A 16,120-nucleotide genomic window follows, 5' to 3' on the forward strand; every position below is an offset into this window, starting at 1 on the left:
TATAATGAGCATTGCAAGAAAGTAGGGCACAATAAAGAAACTTGCTTTAAATTATATAAGACACCTGATTGGTATAAAGAAAGAAAGAAGGCAGAAGTGGCGTGACCAGTTTGAACTGAACTCAAAGACAACAATACAAACTACATATGTGAAGACTGCCCCAATTCATGGGTATGTTGAGTCTCTTGATAACCTTGTTGAACTTATTTGAAAGGAAGTTCAAAAGACTCTTGAAAAGATCAAACCTCTATTAATCATCTAAATATGACTGAACATGTAAGTAAAGAATGTCATAATATATATATATATATATATATTGACTTTGACAATAAAATATCATGAATTTTGGATTCAGGAGCCTATCATGTGAATAACAATATTGAGTATTTTGAATACTTAAAACCATTAAGAAAACCTGCAAAATATACACATGCCAAGTGGAGCTGTTCAAATAGCAATGCACATATGAAATGTGGTTCTAATCACTATGTTGCCCTGCATGGTGTTTACTTCATTCCCAACTTCAAATATTGTCTTATATTTGTGCATAAGCTTTGTAGACTTTAATATCTATGTGAATATTTTGGATAACATATACATTGTTCAGGACCTGAGAAATAAGTTGGTGAAAGAAAGAATAAGGGGCATCTCTATCATTTGTTGTAGAAACCAAATCTGCCATATTATGGCTGTTGAGAAAAAGTTACCTTAGTATATGAGGCTTGGACATTCATCTAATAAAATGTTTGTGTATCAAACATAAACCTAATGAGACTTCATTTTCATATAAGTCATGTGATGCCTGTCATTTTGGTAGGCAAATGAGACTTCATTTTTCATATAAGCGCTTTTATATGCCTCCTGCTGTTTTGACTTGTTGCACTTAAATGTTGAGGTCTTTATAGTCTTTCATCTTCTAATGAAAGTGGATGCTTTGTTTACAATAGTAGATGATCATAGTAGGGCTACTAGGGATCTATCTATTGAAACAAAAATCTCAAGATGTGTCCATATTTTCCATTATCATAAAGCTGGTGCAAACACAATTTATTTTCGAGGTGAGAATGGTGAGAAGTGATAATGGGGAGAGTTTGTCAGTCATAACTTCCAGAAACTACTACATACATATGAAATTGCTCATCAAAGATCTTGTCCTCACACACCTGAGCAAAATAGAAGAGTTGAAAGAAAACATCAACGTCTTCTTACATTCACCACCAGATCTCTTCTTTTCCATCATGGTCGCCCAACATCTTTTTGCGGAGAAGTCTTACTGACTGCCGCATACGTAATCAATAAGAATGCAAATGTGAAATATTCTATTACCAGGTAATGTTGAATCTTTGCATTTTTGTTATGCTCACCCTGCTGAATTTTCCCTCTTTCCCAATATTTGTGGCGTGCTTTAGATCTTCAGCCACTCTGACATAGCAACTCCATCAAATTCCTCTCCTGTGTTAATTCCTTGAAGCAATGCCAATGTACCTATACATTCCATTCACACACAGCTAGCATCATATCTGAATGGTATATCCTCTATTTTCTCAATTCCAACCAGCATTGCCGTAGGAGCAAAACAATATAAGACGTGGAGAACAAAAAGAAGCTGTGCCAATGGAAAGGGAGGCCACCTCGGGACTTCTGACCAAGTAAATGCTGCCGTGTCACCACCTCCGTCTTCATCTGGAGTTGGTCAGCAGGCAAGTAGCTGAGTCTATCAACAAACCTATAATGCAATGCAGGAAGAAACCAGATCAAAATATTACTGCCCTGCCCTGGTGCTAGCTACTTGTAAAGTAGTATGGAAGTAGAATATTAATTGCTTCTGGGCGACACTGCGGTGGTCTGATCTACTACAGTATTGTGTTGAAATGATAAAAGATCATTGTTTCTAAAGTGCGTAATTATGTGATTGAATTGGATACATACATGCATTTCAGGGAGCTCTATGTCCGTAATCATGGGATTTGGTTAGAGACAAAAAAGACTTGCTTGCATACCCACCCACATCACAATAATTTGTGCCACAAAATCCATAACCATCCAAAGACATAACAACATATTTCGGGATCAGGATGGAGCCAATGAATGCCATACATCATCATCATCATCATCCACCAACTGAGGACTTAAGGGTGCATTCTGATATACAAAGAGATGCCATTAGACCTGACTAAGAATAAATAGCATCCTCATAATTTCCAAATTAACACAAAATACCATACACCGATCATCCTCTTGACGAATGAGTATATAATAAGGTCAAGCAGCTTCAAGCCTTTCCTCCTTTGACATGCTGCTGTTGCTGTTGGGGGCCTTTGGCTTCACAGAGTCTGCTGCTGCACCATCTTTAAAAGTGAGACGTGCCAAAGCATGGGCCAAAGCATCAGGTTTATCAACATCTGCAGATTTCTCAAAACCGCTTTCCGTAGACACTTGGTGGCTTGTGTCAGGAGGTTCAATTTCCAGCTTCAGTTGGTTAAACTGATCTTCTATATCTTCACCATCTATCTCACCATATGAAGCAGTTGATTCTACAAGATAGGCATTGATAATTTATAGAAATTCTTACTTTTATTTTTTCTTCTTTGTCAAATGTTGATCACCGAAAAACTCGGCAAAGTATGAAAATTGACTCTCCTAAGTTCAAAGTATCTTGTAGAACCTTTGGATAAGCCAGAAGTGTATAGTATTTGGATATAACGAATAAAATCCATATTTGAATAAGTGCATAGTATTTTCTATCCAGTGTTCGTTCATTCATTTCAAATTACAAATAAAATCCATCTTTGAACATGTGCATTGTAGTTTAGATCCAGTGTTCATTCATTTCAAAGCTAAAAGCTATCATAGCTTGAGAACTTGAGCAGATCCACTTAGATGCAACAACTAACTTCTATAAACCTAGTCCATCTTAAGAAAATTAATTGTTCCAATTTAATAAACACAATAGAGAAATTGAATGAAAGTTTACCTAATGCATTATCAAGTCGTTTCAGTGAATCAACGTTCTCGTCAACTTCCTGCAGACAAAGCTCAACTTCTTCAACACTGATCTGATTTTTCCGAATGGCTTGTGTACTGCTTTGTATTGCTTCCAAAACCTACATCAGAGGCAGTAAAGATGAGAAAAAAATATGATGATATGCATATACATAGTAGTTAAACGATATAATGTCTATTAGGCCAAAGTCCAATCCATGGAGGTGGACCGCACTCCAGCAACTATTGTTTCCCAAGCATTGTCAAGAAACAGTTCTGAACTTAAAAGGCCAAAATACAAATTAGCTGCAATGAATCAACCTTTCTAGAGGACTCAGCATCTGTGATAACATTGAGAACTTTCTCCACCCTGTCCAATAGCGCTGTGCATCTTTCTCTACTCTGAGATACCAGCTTTAGTTTTTTAACATATCTCAAGGCATTTTCGCGGTTCCCGGATTTCAGCGAGGCTAACGCAGAGTTCCTGCTTCTGCAAAGGGCCTAAAATTCAGTGGAAAGAGGACAATAGTTTAATAAAAAGAATCAAAGTACATTATTAATAATGGAGTTAGAGCATGCCAAGTGCAATAAATACATCCACTCTAAAACTTGTTTTGTGCAAAGATCCGGGGATAGCATCAATTTCGCAGCGAAAGACGTTATCATGACCCGTGAGATATGATGTTTTCAAATGTTCCAGTAGCATACTAAAGGCTGATCACAGACTTGCACACATGAATTTTGACATCCGGACATGGGGAAAGAGGTACCGATATAGATACCTACTTCATATACTGCTGGTCAATCAAATGTAGTCGACGCTCAAGATTTTCTGTAGTCCAAATTAAGTGCAGAACAGTGCGGTCCATACTTGAGACACTAGAAACAGCTCCAAGAACAAGACTCACTTTCACCCCCTGGAATGGTAAAAGGTAAAGTAAATTAAATACAATTAATAACATTGACGCACCAGGATTTCACAAGGAAGAAAACAAGACAGAAATGATTAGTTGAACCTAGTCCAGCTACACTCCATATTGTATTGTGCATCAAGACCGGCCTCAATTGTGATGGATGATTATCTAAGAACACTACCCAAAAAAAAAAAGAAGAAGACAAAGAAAAAACCAATAAAAATGAAAGAGCGAGTGGCTGAAAATCAAATCTGAAGTGCAAACCTCTATAGGATCGGCTCCAACTCCATCGATGGTGAACTCCGTTGCTTTACCGCGTGATGACAAGTAGCCCAATATTGCGCGTGCTTCAGTCGCTCCTAAACAAATATCCTCAAACTTTCTCACCGTGACGACACAAGACTTGGTCCAGTGATTCTCCGACAGCACCGATACTACTTGAAGGGCTTGCTCCTCTAAGAGAGGTGCAATAATATAGCAATCTCCGGAGAGAGCGGCGTCGTCGTCTTGGTTACCCGGAGCTAAAAAATCTAGTGCACTGCGAAGAAACCGAGAGAGGCTTGTGGCTGTGGTTGTGGTCGATTTTGCGGTTGGCGACAGGAGGAGATATCCAGCACGGTGCATTTCGAGGAGAACGCGGTCAAGGCAGAGAGGGGAGATGCCAGCGCGGCGAAACCAGCGGCGTTTGAGGCGGGAAGGGCGTATGATGAAGGTGTGAAGGTGGCGAGCAACCTTGAGAATCAGGTCTCTCCAGAAACGGTATTGTGGCTCCCAATCCGACCTCTGCCCGCTCAGGGCTTTGAACCTCGCCCGACTCTTGGCCTCGTCATCCCAGTCCTCCACCGCATCCTGAACGAAAGCCGCCACCGCCGACACCTCTTTCTGCTCCTCCTCCTCCTCCATATCATCCATCCTCTCCACATCTATGGACTCCATCGTGTCGATACTCTCGAGTTAATACTTAGGGCCTGTTTGATGACAGTTGAGACAGAGAATGAGAATATGTTTATTTATATATTTATTTATTTTATATTTAATTTTAATTTTAGGCTTTGTTTATCTAAACTTATATTCGAAAAAATAATAAATAATATAAATTATATTTTACAAAAACAAATTCAAAAAAAAAATTAAAGAAAAATTTAAATATTACTTTTAAATATTCAATTGAAAATAACATATTAATTTATATTTTTATATAACTTTTCGGATTATATATCAAAAATTAACTCATTAAAAAATATCAAATAAACAAAATCTTAATTTTTATGACTTATATGTATTATTTAGTTTCCTCATTTAGTATTTTTATAGATAAACTGATTCTTTTATACGTAGTAAAGAGAATTATATCCGTTAATAATAATTCTTATTTTTTTTTATAGTGTTTGCTCGAAAGTGTGGACCTGTGAATAATAGTTACTCCATTGTCCCGAAATTATAGTTTTGGTTGTGCGGGAAAGATTTAGGTTATGTTTGGTACAGAGCAAAGAAGTAGAAATTATATCATTTTTCTTATTTGTTTGAGTCAGAGAAATGGAACTTGACAAATAAATCATTTTCATTTCTTTGTTTTCATTTTTCTCCCATATACAGAGAAATGGAGAGAAATGATGTAATAGTATATATTTTTTTTTAATTTTTAATTTTTTTTGTACTATTTAATTTTTATAATTTTTTTAAAATTATATTATTTTAATTTTACAAAAAAAAACTTAATTTATTTTTAAAGTATTTAATTTTTATGATATTTTAAAAAATTGTACTAAAATATAATCCTAAAAAACATCGTATATAATTTATAAATTTTTTTAAAAAAATTACCAAAAATATTTTTTATGAATTCTCATTCTTTAAAACTATCTTTTTATCGAGTTAATCATTTATTTTTGTTTGATGATTCATATATCTGCATTTTTTTTATTTCTCAAATCTCTGTTTTATCAAACAAAGAGAAAAGAGAATTAATTATCATTCTCTACTCAATTCTATTTCTTTCTAATTCTATTCTCTATTCTTATTTCTCTGCAATTCCATTATCTGTACCAGCCGCCCTCTTTAAGAAATATTTATATTGGTAAAAAATATTTTTTGACAAAAACAGTGACAATTGTGTAATAATAATGAAAAAATAAGGGTATTTATATAATGATATGATTATTTATGAAAATAAGACTTTTATTTTGAGACGGACAAAAATAGTAAACAAGATTATTGTATTTTGAGACATATGGAGTATTTTCTTTGAGTGAATAATATACTTTTTTCTCTCAAAACTATAGTTTTATTTGAGCTGCGTAAGAGATGCAAGAAATATTGATATTATATAGTATAAGTAAACAAATTTTTTTTGCAATTATGTAATAATAATGTAAAATGAGATAATTGTTTTGAAAAAAAAAAAAAAGATAAACAAGACCATCTATCTATGTATTAATACTAATAATGGTTAGTTTATTTCAATACTCGTGAGGTTTTAGTTTTGAGTTCTGATTTTAAATAGTAAAATTTTGAATTGAAATAGTTGTTTGATGTGATATAAATATGTGTTGATATGATATTTTGAATATAAAATTAAATTTTAGTGTATTAAAATAAATAAAAATTGGATGTTGTGATTTAATATTTTTTTAAGAAAAAAAAATTGGAATAGTAAAAATCAAGTGTAAAACCTACAAGTAAACACACCCTAAATATTTTTAAAATTATATGAAAAAATAAATTGATAGATAAATAGAGCATTATATTAACGTATATGTATATTTAAAATTTTTTAATAATATTTATGGAAAATATAAAGTATGTTTCTTTTGCCCAAAATTCGTTTTTACTATTTGAAGTCTATTTCTTTTTAAAAATATATATATATTTTTTACAAAATATCATATCATGAGTTTAATATCAAATTTAACCTCTTTTTTTTTTTTTTTTTTTTTTTTTTTTTTTTTGGGCCGAACCCATCTAAGTAAACATACCCATGATGATAGGTCTAACAGACTGATTTTTTTATCAAATTAAAAAATAACACCACTCAAAATTAAGGCTTTTTCATCCAAAAATTCTTGTCAATACGCCTTTGATTTGATTTGAGGGCTTTAATTAACTTTTAGGGATTTAGTTGGTGGCGGCCCAACGGAGTCGACGAGACGACCTCCGTACAACAACAACAACAGCGGAACGAGAAGTCTCCCCTGATCTGTGCTCTGGCACGTCTGAACGATGAAGGCCAAAAACTTTCGGAAACGAAGCCTGGATCCCGGATGTGAAGACGAGGACGAAGACAGCCAAAAAAGGTGCGCTACCCCTGTCCTCATCACATTTTCAACCCTTTCCTCACATCGACCTTCCATGACAACATAACAGCATATTCAATCAGATTGTCTTTGGCCTTGGAGGAGGTGAAGTTCCTCCAGAGACAGAGAGAGAAGAAATCCGGAATGCCCGCTCTACCAACACCGTCCCCCTCTGCTGCTGCTGCTGCTGCTGCAGCCGGTGGCGCCTCCAAACCCAACTCTTCTGGTTTGGCTCGCAACATTAATGATAAGACTGACGGCGGTGATGTTGAGAAGGACGACTTGGTTTTGCAGGACACATTTGCTCAAGAAACTGCTGTCATGGTCGAGGATCCTAACATGTATTTACTTCTGTGTTTTCGTATGGGGTGGTTAATTTATATTAGTTTAATTTCAACTTCATTCCCCTGCTTCTCATAAACTTAATTGCCGAGCTTTTTCAATCTAATCCGACATTATGTAGATATTAGGTCGGTTTGGGATGAACGTCGATCTTCTCTAGGAAGTGATAGATTGGTTATAAACCTTTCTTCATATTATTATTTGGTATTGTAGTTGTATTTAGAGATATATGCCTCAAATTGGCAGTGTTCAAATCTTTGCCTAGAATTAGCTTTTGTTGATGTTTCTGAATACCTAGTTTATTGTTATTAGATTAGAGTGAACCCAAGTTTGTAGTATGTTGAGTTGAAAGAGGAAGGAGTCTTGAGAAAGGTGCTGGAGACAAAAAAAAATGTTTTGCTTCAAATTAAGAAGATCAAATTGAGCTGTAGATGCCACTATTCTAAGAAACCGAGGCACCATTCCTGGCTACTATAATCTGAAGAAAATATATATATATATATATATATATAAAGAGAGAGAGAGAGAGAGGATAGAAGGCTGCAAGAAAGAAACCAATAGAGGCTAACTTATGTATTGCATGTTACTAAGGGAAAACATTTAAGCTGTGACATCTAAGCAAAGTGAGTGGATTATGGATTTCAGATCCTTGTTTCTTGTTTGTCTGAATCTCAAATCTCGATAAACGACTTTGGATTATACCAAGAGTGGTGTTGTATCAATGAGAAACAATGCCCAATGTTGGCAATCCTCCAAATTCGCTGAGAGGTACAGTTGGCAAAGTTCAAATATTCTCTAACAAAATGCAATGTCTTTAACTAGAGCTTCAATTAACTTTGCTGACTTGATGAACCACCAATTTAGATTTGCTCAAGCACAAAAACAAATCTACTAAGTTTCTTAGCCAATATTTAATACTTGAAGCCTTGGTGAAAACTTTACTCTCCCGATAAGATTCAACTACTGTGACTTTGAGTCTTATGTCTCAGCAGCCCTCCCTCCACATTGGTCTCTAAGTGCATTAAACATGTGATGGTTATTCATTTTTCTTGCTTGCTGGTATAGTCATTCATGATTACTGTCCAGTATATTACTCTTATAGGGGCTATGAGATACATTTTGTTGCTCTAGAAACAACATATCAATTGACTAATCCTTCCAACTAACCAGAAGCTACACAGATGGCTTTTTATGTTTAACATAATCCATGGTTACAAACTTACAAAAGGTGTGGTTATATTTTTCTATGAAATATCCTCATCCTTCTATCTTGAGAGAGAAAATGTCTATGAAATGGCTTTATCTTTCCTTTCGAAGGACAGCAGCATGCTACATTTCACCTGTGATTCTTAGTGTAAGCATCTGAAGTTTGTTTTGAATTTAATTTTAAGAAGGTGAACCAATTTCTAGTCCCATGCCCTTGTAGTGATTTTGATAGTTTATGGAGGCTCAACAGGGATTAAGGACAGCAAAAATGTGATAACCAATAAGTGAAAAATAGTCAAGGAAATAGAAGCACTGCACTAAAAACTACACAACCAGTATTATAGATGTGTTAGAAAGTGTTCATTGTTGTACTCTTATATTTCCATTTTTTCAAATCTAACATTCAGGTTAAGATATGTAGAACAAGAATTAGCGAAGAAAAGGGGCAGAAGTGTTGATGTTGAAAATCAAGTTGAAAATGATGTGAAGCATGCAGAGGACGAGCTGTATAAAATTCCAGAACATCTGAGAGTGAGTGATTCTCTCCATTCTCTCTCACTTTATTGTTTCGAATTTGTAGGCATCAGCATGTTATATTTCTCTAGTAAGATTATTTTCTGATATCATGTATCATGATGGTCCTTCTATGATCATGGGGTTTGGTATCGACTGAAATATTGACCACAAAAGTAGTGTTGAAGTTCTACTAATATGTTGTTGATGGGATGGCTTGTTATTGAGAGGAAATAGCATAGTGATAGCGTCTTTAATGGGTGTACAAAGGAGCCATAGGGTTTTGGCTGAAATAATTGTTATTTGAGATGATGAAACTTTGTTTTCATTTTTCTCAGGTCAAGAGACGAAACTCAGAAGAAAACTCTACTCAATGGACCACAGGGATTGCAGAAGTTCAGCTTCCTATAGAGTAATGCAGGCTTGATTATTTTGGTTATTCATTTGTGCATTCAGTAGTTTGAAAATTGTAGTGCCTCTTTTTCTTGTAAATGTCTTTTTTAAGGAGCATGGGAAACAAAATACAAACATCTATAAGCTTCACTTTGTGGGCCAAAATTTGCATGCACCATCCATGTGATTTTTATTGGTACAATTTTGATACTCATAGTAGCACAGTAGCGGGGAGGAGTTAGTTGTCTTTCCCCAAGTTGAAAAAAGTTCAAACAAATCTCAATAACTCGGCTTTATACCCATTGAGACTAAAGTTTGTTAAGAATAATGGGATGAGTTGTTTGATGATAGGCTCAAACTAAATGATGTAATTAAAACTATGCATAGACCTACAGAAATGTCAAGCATGGTTGGTATGCTATGTGGTGTAAAGAGATACAGGTTGAAATTCTGCAATTTCATCATCATGGAAGAAACCAATCAACATCATGTTTTTCTGAAACTCCGAAGTTTTGGCAATATTTTTTTGTTGAAGTCAATGTTTTAGCACATTAAAATTGTGGAACTGATTGGGTTCACTTTATAAAGAATAACAGGTGTTTTCATTGCAGCTTCTCAATACACGTGAATTTCATGCACTTTATCTATATATATATATATATATACTATTGGCAATATGTTCTTCAAGGTTCAGATTTGCTCTATGATATTTCTTCTTAAAACTGTTGAAATATCATAAAGGGGGAGTGTGAAAATTTTCAGTTACTCTTCGATAACTGGAGTGCTTGTTTGTTTTCGTCAATGCTCTGCAGGTACAAATTAAAGAATATTGAAGAAACTGAAGCTGCCAAAAAGCTTTTACAGGAAAAGAGGTTTGTTGGTCGTGCAAAGCCAGAGTCCAGCCTTCCCTCAAGTTTCAGTGCAGACTTTTTTCAACGTGGCAGGGACTACACTGAAAAACTTAAAAAAGGTGAATTTAATTTCTTTACATTGAAAGTCAGGTGTAGATAAATCTGTCATAGCACATCTATCTGGGTGATGGTTACCCTTGTCTTTGCTCTATGATATGGAGATTTCTGAGCATGAATGTAGAAATATATTCCATTTCCCTCTAAGTTTGTGTATTATTTCTGTCTAAGCCCTATGCTTATTCAGGTGTTTATGATTAAGCAGAGGGCTTAGAAATTCCTCCGGAAGCAGCCGTGGCTATTTGCTCGTTCTTCATTACTTGTGAATAAGCAGAATCTCTGTAATGAATCATTACTTGTTGTTCATTTACCAAAGTGTTTATTCCATCTCCCTCTTAAGTTTGTTATATAGAAGGGTAGCAGAATTTGTTTTATGGATACTTGGTTCTTCATTTACCAAAGTGTTGATGCGATATTTAATATGGTCGCATTTTCAGAAAATCCTCCGGCAGCAGCAGTGGCTAAGGGAGTGAGTGATGGTGGTTGGGAAGCTAGATATTCTGATTCAGTGCCTCCTGCTGATGCTGCGAGTCGGAGGCAAGCTGCCACAGATGAGTTCATGCTGGAACGATTCCGGAAACGAGAAAGACAGCGTCTAGTCCGGAGATAGCTCATACATGCACTTGTGCTTTGTGTTTTCATTATTCAAGGCCATCATCCATTCTAGGCTCTTCTGCAGAGAGTGTGGTGGAGGATAAATTGTAGTAATCAATATCTTTGAGTGGATTTTTGGGAGTGTGTTTGGTGATATGTTGCTGGTTGAATCACTTGGAATGGCTGAGGACTTTGGTTGAATGCGTGGTAGCAGTAGTTGTGGCATTGGAAGGAGACTCGTTACAGTCATGATGATGAATTGATGATATATATATATAGCACAGATCACTAAATTACTATACAACACAAACGGGAAGAGATGGCTCTAAGTTTAGTTGGAGCAACCTCTGAATGCCCACCGGTGAATGTCATCGAGGATGCAGTGTTTTATGGTGAATAAATATCATGGATGCTATGTCGTATAACCAGAAGGCTTAGGCAAGTTATTTTGAGAGATTAGGTTGGATCCTGTTGTGTGATTTTGAGTAATTACAAATAGTATTAGCTATCGTAATCGGTGGTATTTGTTTATTTGATGTAATTAAAGTTTGTAACTATTCTAAGCTATAAAATACTGTAAGGATTTCTTTCGTTTTGTTTTTCGTTTTTTTTTTTATGACGAAATAAATACTATAAGGATTCTTATTGTGGTGTTGAATTGTTATAAATTATTAGTTTTGTTAAGAGTTTGCCATGTTTATTGTTAATAACAACTATTCTAGAAATAATTGTAACACATGAATTAAAAGATAATAATTTGCAATCATTTAATTTCATGAGGATTATAGGGTGGTCTATTAAAATAATAGTGGAATGGATTGTAACTCTATGCCCTAAATTAAAGTCATCCTTAAAAAAGATGCGGTGATGGGATGTTACGTGAAAAAGGATAATACTACATTTTAATAAAGACAAATAAATTGAAATCCAACTCCTAAGTAATGAATTAATTAATGTGGTTGGTATTTCTTTCAAGCTAGAAAGACAAACACAATCACTACTACTAGTTTTAAATAAATGGGCGAGGGCGAGGGAGTGGCATTATCGTGGATGATCTCGATTGATCGATTTGAGTTGAGTTGAGTTGAGCCGGAGTGACTTCACCTCGACCCACCTTACCTTTTTTCTGCCCAATCCCAATCCCAATCCCAATCCCAATAATTGAGAAGTTATATAACGGAGTAGCAATATAAAATACAAGAGCCAGCCAGCCAGTCGCATACGGCTCTCCTCTCCTCAACACGGTTTTCTCTGTCAGTCAGTCAGTCTGTCTTGGGGGAGAATGGCGCTGACTTCACCGGCCAAGGCCTGCCCCTTGATTATCATCCTATTTCTGCTCGCGATCTCCTCCCTTCTTCAGCTTCAGGTTCTCTCACTCACATCCTTGCTGCCCATAGCTTTAGGATCTCTGTTACAGTTATACCTACCTTCCGCTATTCGCTATCGTTTGTTTTCCTTGCGGATTTTGTTTATTTATTACAGATTATTACTAGTAGTAGTAGTAATTTGATGGAAGGATGCTCCTTATCATCATACCTGGCCGGCCCGGGGTTATGAATTGTATGATACACGATTCCAGCATACAAGCAAGCACACACCATCATACACTACATATACTATTATCAATACACACACACTCATGATTCAAGATTTATTCAGTGGGTTGTGTTTTTTTTTTTTTTTTTTTCGTGCGCCTCTGATTTGTTATTCTTGGGTAAAATAACAGTGGATACATAACCTATTGTATGTAAAATTACTAGTACTATTTTTCTATAGCGCTGTAAAAACAATTGAAAAAGGAACAATCCAAAGAGATCAAAGCCTTGCACCCACTGTCATAACAAATTTCCCTTATAAAATACTACTATTTAAAAACTAATTTTCATTTCAAATATTACATTAGAAACTTTTTATTATTAATATTATTATTATTATTGTTTTTTAAAATAACACACACGCACACACACCACCTATTTACATCAAATCAAATATTATTTTTCTATCCAACAATTTCACTATTTTCAAACCAATAAAAAACACAAAAAAGGAATTCATAAACATACCTAAACTTTTATTATTGCCAAAACAATCAAAAGCACAAAAAAGAAAAAAAAAAAGGGACTTCTTAAACATACCTATAGGCTATATGAACCATAAGCATCTTGGATATTTTAAGGACAATTTATAGATTTCTTCTTCTTCTTATTATTATATGGTAATGAAGCCAGAGTATATACTACATGTTATTGAATGCGCATATCAGAGTATACCAGTTATCATTTTGAGTGCGCATATCAGTAGTCATATCTGACTGCAAATTGTGCTGCTGCAGGCCTTTACAGGAAATCCACTTCGTTTGCTTAGATTGAATGACAAAATTCTCCAGGTATTCTTATACACCAAAATTCTGGACATATACTTCCTTTTATAGTGTGGTTGAACTGCAAGCTTGGCGTACAGGAATCCACTATTAAATTGATTAATGATAATGCTCAAGCTGGGTGGAAAGCTTCTATGAACCCTCGATTTGCCAACTATTCTGTAAGTTCTATATCTTTAAAGTTCACCTAATGAGCTGCCACATCCACTCTTTAGTGAATCCCAAGCACAAACTGATGCAAACAAATGATGTAGATAGAATCTATATGTGCTGAACTTTAACCGATTCTCAGGTTGGCCAATTTATGCGCCTTCTTGGAGCTAGACCAACGCCAAAGGGTGGTTTAGAAGGAGTTCCTGTTGTTGCTCATAAAAAAGGTCTGAAGTTGCCAAAAACATTTGATGCAAGAACATCTTGGCCACAATGCACCACAATAGGAAACATTCTTGGTCAGTTTCCTGGTCCTTGCTCAGTTATGGTACCTTTAATCATGTGCTGATGGCTGTTACTCTTTCCCTTCTATATCTGATTTGTTTTCTTTGAACATATCACAAATCAAAGATCAGGTAACCTCTTCTCTTATCTAACAACTTTATACTATATTTTTTTCCCAATGAAATATGCAGGTTGTCATCTTATCTACATTTTTTTTCCTTTTAATTAGGGACATTGCGGTTCTTGTTGGGCTTTTGGTGCCGTTGAAGCTCTATCTGATCGCTTCTGCATTCATTTTGGCATGGTACAACTATTGACTTCAACTGTTTATTACACAAGAAGTTATATATTCATAAAAGGCATGAGTAGCATTAGCAGTGATATTTGTTTTGTCTTTTGTAGAACATTTCTCTCTCAGTCAATGACCTATTAGCATGCTGTGGCTTTTTGTGTGGCGATGGTTGTGATGGTGGCTACCCCATATCTGCATGGCAATACTTTGTTAGTTCAGGTGTCGTGACTGAGGAGGTAGCATTGCTGTTTTGAGCAACAAGTCTCACTTTGTTTAGAATGAATGTTGTTTACATGCTATGCACCTGATGACATATACTAATTGAATCCTATAGGTTGAGAAGAAAGGTGTCCTTTTATTGCACAACTTAAACCCTCTATATATCTGCTTCATTCTGGCGGTCCATCAATTATGCACTTGTAACATTTACAAGTGCCAAATACTTGATTCCATTCTCTAATCTTGCAGTGTGATCCATACTTTGACAATAGTGGATGCTCACATCCGGGTTGTGAGCCAGCATACCCCACCCCTAAATGTGAGAAAAGATGCCAAAAGCAAAACCTGCTCTGGAAAGAATCAAAGCACTACAGCGTCAATGCATATAGAATCAATTCTGATCCTTACAGTATAATGGCAGAAATTTTCATGAATGGTCCAGTTGAGGTCTCCTTCACTGTGTATGAGGTAAAAGTGCAAAATCCAAGTTCTGTAGTGTTGAGTGTGGTGAGAAGTCAACAGATATTAAGTAAAATCATCTACTTACGATCTTTTCACTTATTGGGATTCCTGGTTTAGGTGATCACATATATACCTCAGCCATCAGTATAAATGAGCATTGTTGAACTAGTAAATGTTGGTATATAAATTTTTCTTGAACATCTAAATCACGGTAGTATTATCTAACCATATTATCGTGTTTATTAAGCCCACCTTCACTGTTTCACATTTTCCTTGATGGCAGGATTTTGCTCATTATAAATCGGGAGTTTACAAACACGTAACAGGTGATGAAATGGGAGGGCATGCCGTGAAGCTGATAGGCTGGGGAACTACTGAAGAAGGGGAGGCCTACTGGGTAATCATATATGTATTGGCATTCTTATGAGCAGTTAGAATGGGCAGAAAGAGTTGTAGTTGGCTGAAAATTTCACTAACTTTTGACAAATCCTTGCAGCTGTTAGCAAATCAGTGGAATAGAAGCTGGGGCGATGTATGTTCTCTGCTGAACCCTTGATGATACCTACTTTACCTAGCGCCTCGTATACATTTATTTAGAATGCAGGAGATTGATCATTTTCCTTTATATAACGACTTTTAGAATGGATGTGTGTTGTTAATTTGCATCCTAGCTTGATTGAATTGAACTGAGGATGATCTTGTTGGGTGGGGCAGGATGGATACTTCAAGATCAGAAGAGGGACAAACGAATGCGGGATTGAAAGTGATGTGGTTGCGGGATTGCCTTCTTCAAGAAATTTGATCATCAAGTATGGGCGTATGGATGATGTTGTGGCCGCCGCCTCAGTCTGAGATCATCAGGATAAGGATAAGGATAGGGGTGTCGGGTCATCTATGTATACATGATGATATATGAGTGAAGGAACAGATGAACTTGAATGCATAATCTAGTTCTCATAAATCATAATGATTACAATAACTAATAGCAACAATATAAATTTGTGCGGGGCATGGCATGGCATGAAATGGATGAGTGGAATAGATAGCAGCAAAGCCTCATCTTTATTGGGAAGGGATGTAAGCAGCAATACTAGTGTTTATATATGAATATATGATTGATACTCCAT

The 16,120-nt window shown here is 35.6% G+C and overlaps 3 protein-coding genes across 6 annotated transcripts; 2 read left to right on the top strand and 1 right to left on the bottom strand.

Moving 5' to 3' along the window:
• Positions 1-1,966: 1,966 nt before the first annotated feature.
• Positions 1,967-4,868, bottom strand: LOC127243107 (uncharacterized). 3 transcript variants are annotated; one of them, XM_051262975.1, is made up of 6 exons: positions 4,161-4,868; positions 3,769-3,899; positions 3,304-3,472; positions 2,975-3,104; positions 2,226-2,534; positions 1,967-2,142 (listed from the first exon to the last, which is right to left on the bottom strand). In XM_051262975.1, exons 1-5 carry the CDS (start codon positions 4,830-4,832, stop codon positions 2,263-2,265), a joined length of 1,374 nt encoding a protein of 457 aa, XP_051118932.1. In that variant the 5' UTR covers positions 4,833-4,868; the 3' UTR covers positions 1,967-2,142; positions 2,226-2,262. The 3 variants fall into 3 exon arrangements, with proteins under 3 accessions (XP_051118932.1, XP_051118931.1, XP_051118933.1); XM_051262974.1 differs by having other exon boundaries at positions 1,967-2,534; XM_051262976.1 differs by lacking the exon at positions 3,769-3,899 and having other exon boundaries at positions 1,967-2,534; positions 3,304-3,483.
• A 2,135-nt stretch (positions 4,869-7,003) lies between these two features.
• LOC127243056 (protein COP1 SUPPRESSOR 2) lies at positions 7,004-11,800 on the top strand. 2 transcript variants are annotated; one of them, XM_051262906.1, is made up of 6 exons: positions 7,004-7,189; positions 7,273-7,530; positions 9,145-9,268; positions 9,589-9,662; positions 10,456-10,613; positions 11,049-11,800. In XM_051262906.1, exons 1-6 carry the CDS (start codon positions 7,116-7,118, stop codon positions 11,219-11,221), a joined length of 861 nt encoding a protein of 286 aa, XP_051118863.1. In that variant the 5' UTR covers positions 7,004-7,115; the 3' UTR covers positions 11,222-11,800. The 2 variants fall into 2 exon arrangements, with proteins under 2 accessions (XP_051118863.1, XP_051118864.1); XM_051262907.1 differs by having other exon boundaries at positions 7,049-7,189; positions 7,260-7,530.
• Positions 11,801-12,255: 455 nt separating this feature from the next.
• Positions 12,256-16,119, top strand: LOC127242978 (cathepsin B-like protease 3). The gene is made up of 10 exons (XM_051262787.1): positions 12,256-12,571; positions 13,538-13,591; positions 13,666-13,746; positions 13,878-14,043; positions 14,254-14,324; positions 14,423-14,548; positions 14,781-14,999; positions 15,277-15,390; positions 15,490-15,525; positions 15,708-16,119. Exons 1-10 carry the CDS (start codon positions 12,488-12,490, stop codon positions 15,843-15,845), a joined length of 1,089 nt encoding a protein of 362 aa, XP_051118744.1. The 5' UTR covers positions 12,256-12,487; the 3' UTR covers positions 15,846-16,119.
• Position 16,120: the final 1 nt, after the last annotated feature.

Source organism: Andrographis paniculata, unplaced genomic scaffold (genome assembly GCF_009805555.1).
Source record: "Andrographis paniculata isolate CXL003 unplaced genomic scaffold, ASM980555v1 Contig89END, whole genome shotgun sequence".
Lineage (NCBI taxonomy): Eukaryota > Viridiplantae > Streptophyta > Magnoliopsida > Lamiales > Acanthaceae > Andrographis > Andrographis paniculata.

Bases quoted from the DNA above. Each gene is read 5' to 3' on its own strand.
- LOC127243107 (XM_051262975.1), bottom strand. From the start codon at position 4,832: ATGGAGTCCATAGATGTGGAGAGGATGGATGATATGGAGGAGGAGGAG. The intron at 3,473-3,768 runs GTAGGTATCTAT...GGCCCTTTGCAG, and splicing joins ATTGACCAGCAGTATATGAA to AAGCAGGAACTCTGCGTTAG. The intron at 2,535-2,974 runs GTAAACTTTCAT...CCTATCTTGTAG, and splicing joins ACGACTTGATAATGCATTAG to AATCAACTGCTTCATATGGT.
- LOC127243056 (XM_051262906.1), top strand. From the start codon at position 7,116: ATGAAGGCCAAAAACTTTCGGAAACGAAGCCTGGATCCCGGATGTGAA. The intron at 7,190-7,272 runs GTGCGCTACCCC...ATATTCAATCAG, and splicing joins GACGAAGACAGCCAAAAAAG to ATTGTCTTTGGCCTTGGAGG. The intron at 10,614-11,048 runs GTGAATTTAATT...TCGCATTTTCAG, and splicing joins CACTGAAAAACTTAAAAAAG to AAAATCCTCCGGCAGCAGCA.
- LOC127242978 (XM_051262787.1), top strand. From the start codon at position 12,488: ATGGCGCTGACTTCACCGGCCAAGGCCTGCCCCTTGATTATCATCCTA. The intron at 13,747-13,877 runs GTAAGTTCTATA...ACCGATTCTCAG, and splicing joins CTCGATTTGCCAACTATTCT to GTTGGCCAATTTATGCGCCT. The intron at 14,044-14,253 runs CTGGTCCTTGCT...TTAATTAGGGAC, and splicing joins AAACATTCTTGGTCAGTTTC to ATTGCGGTTCTTGTTGGGCT.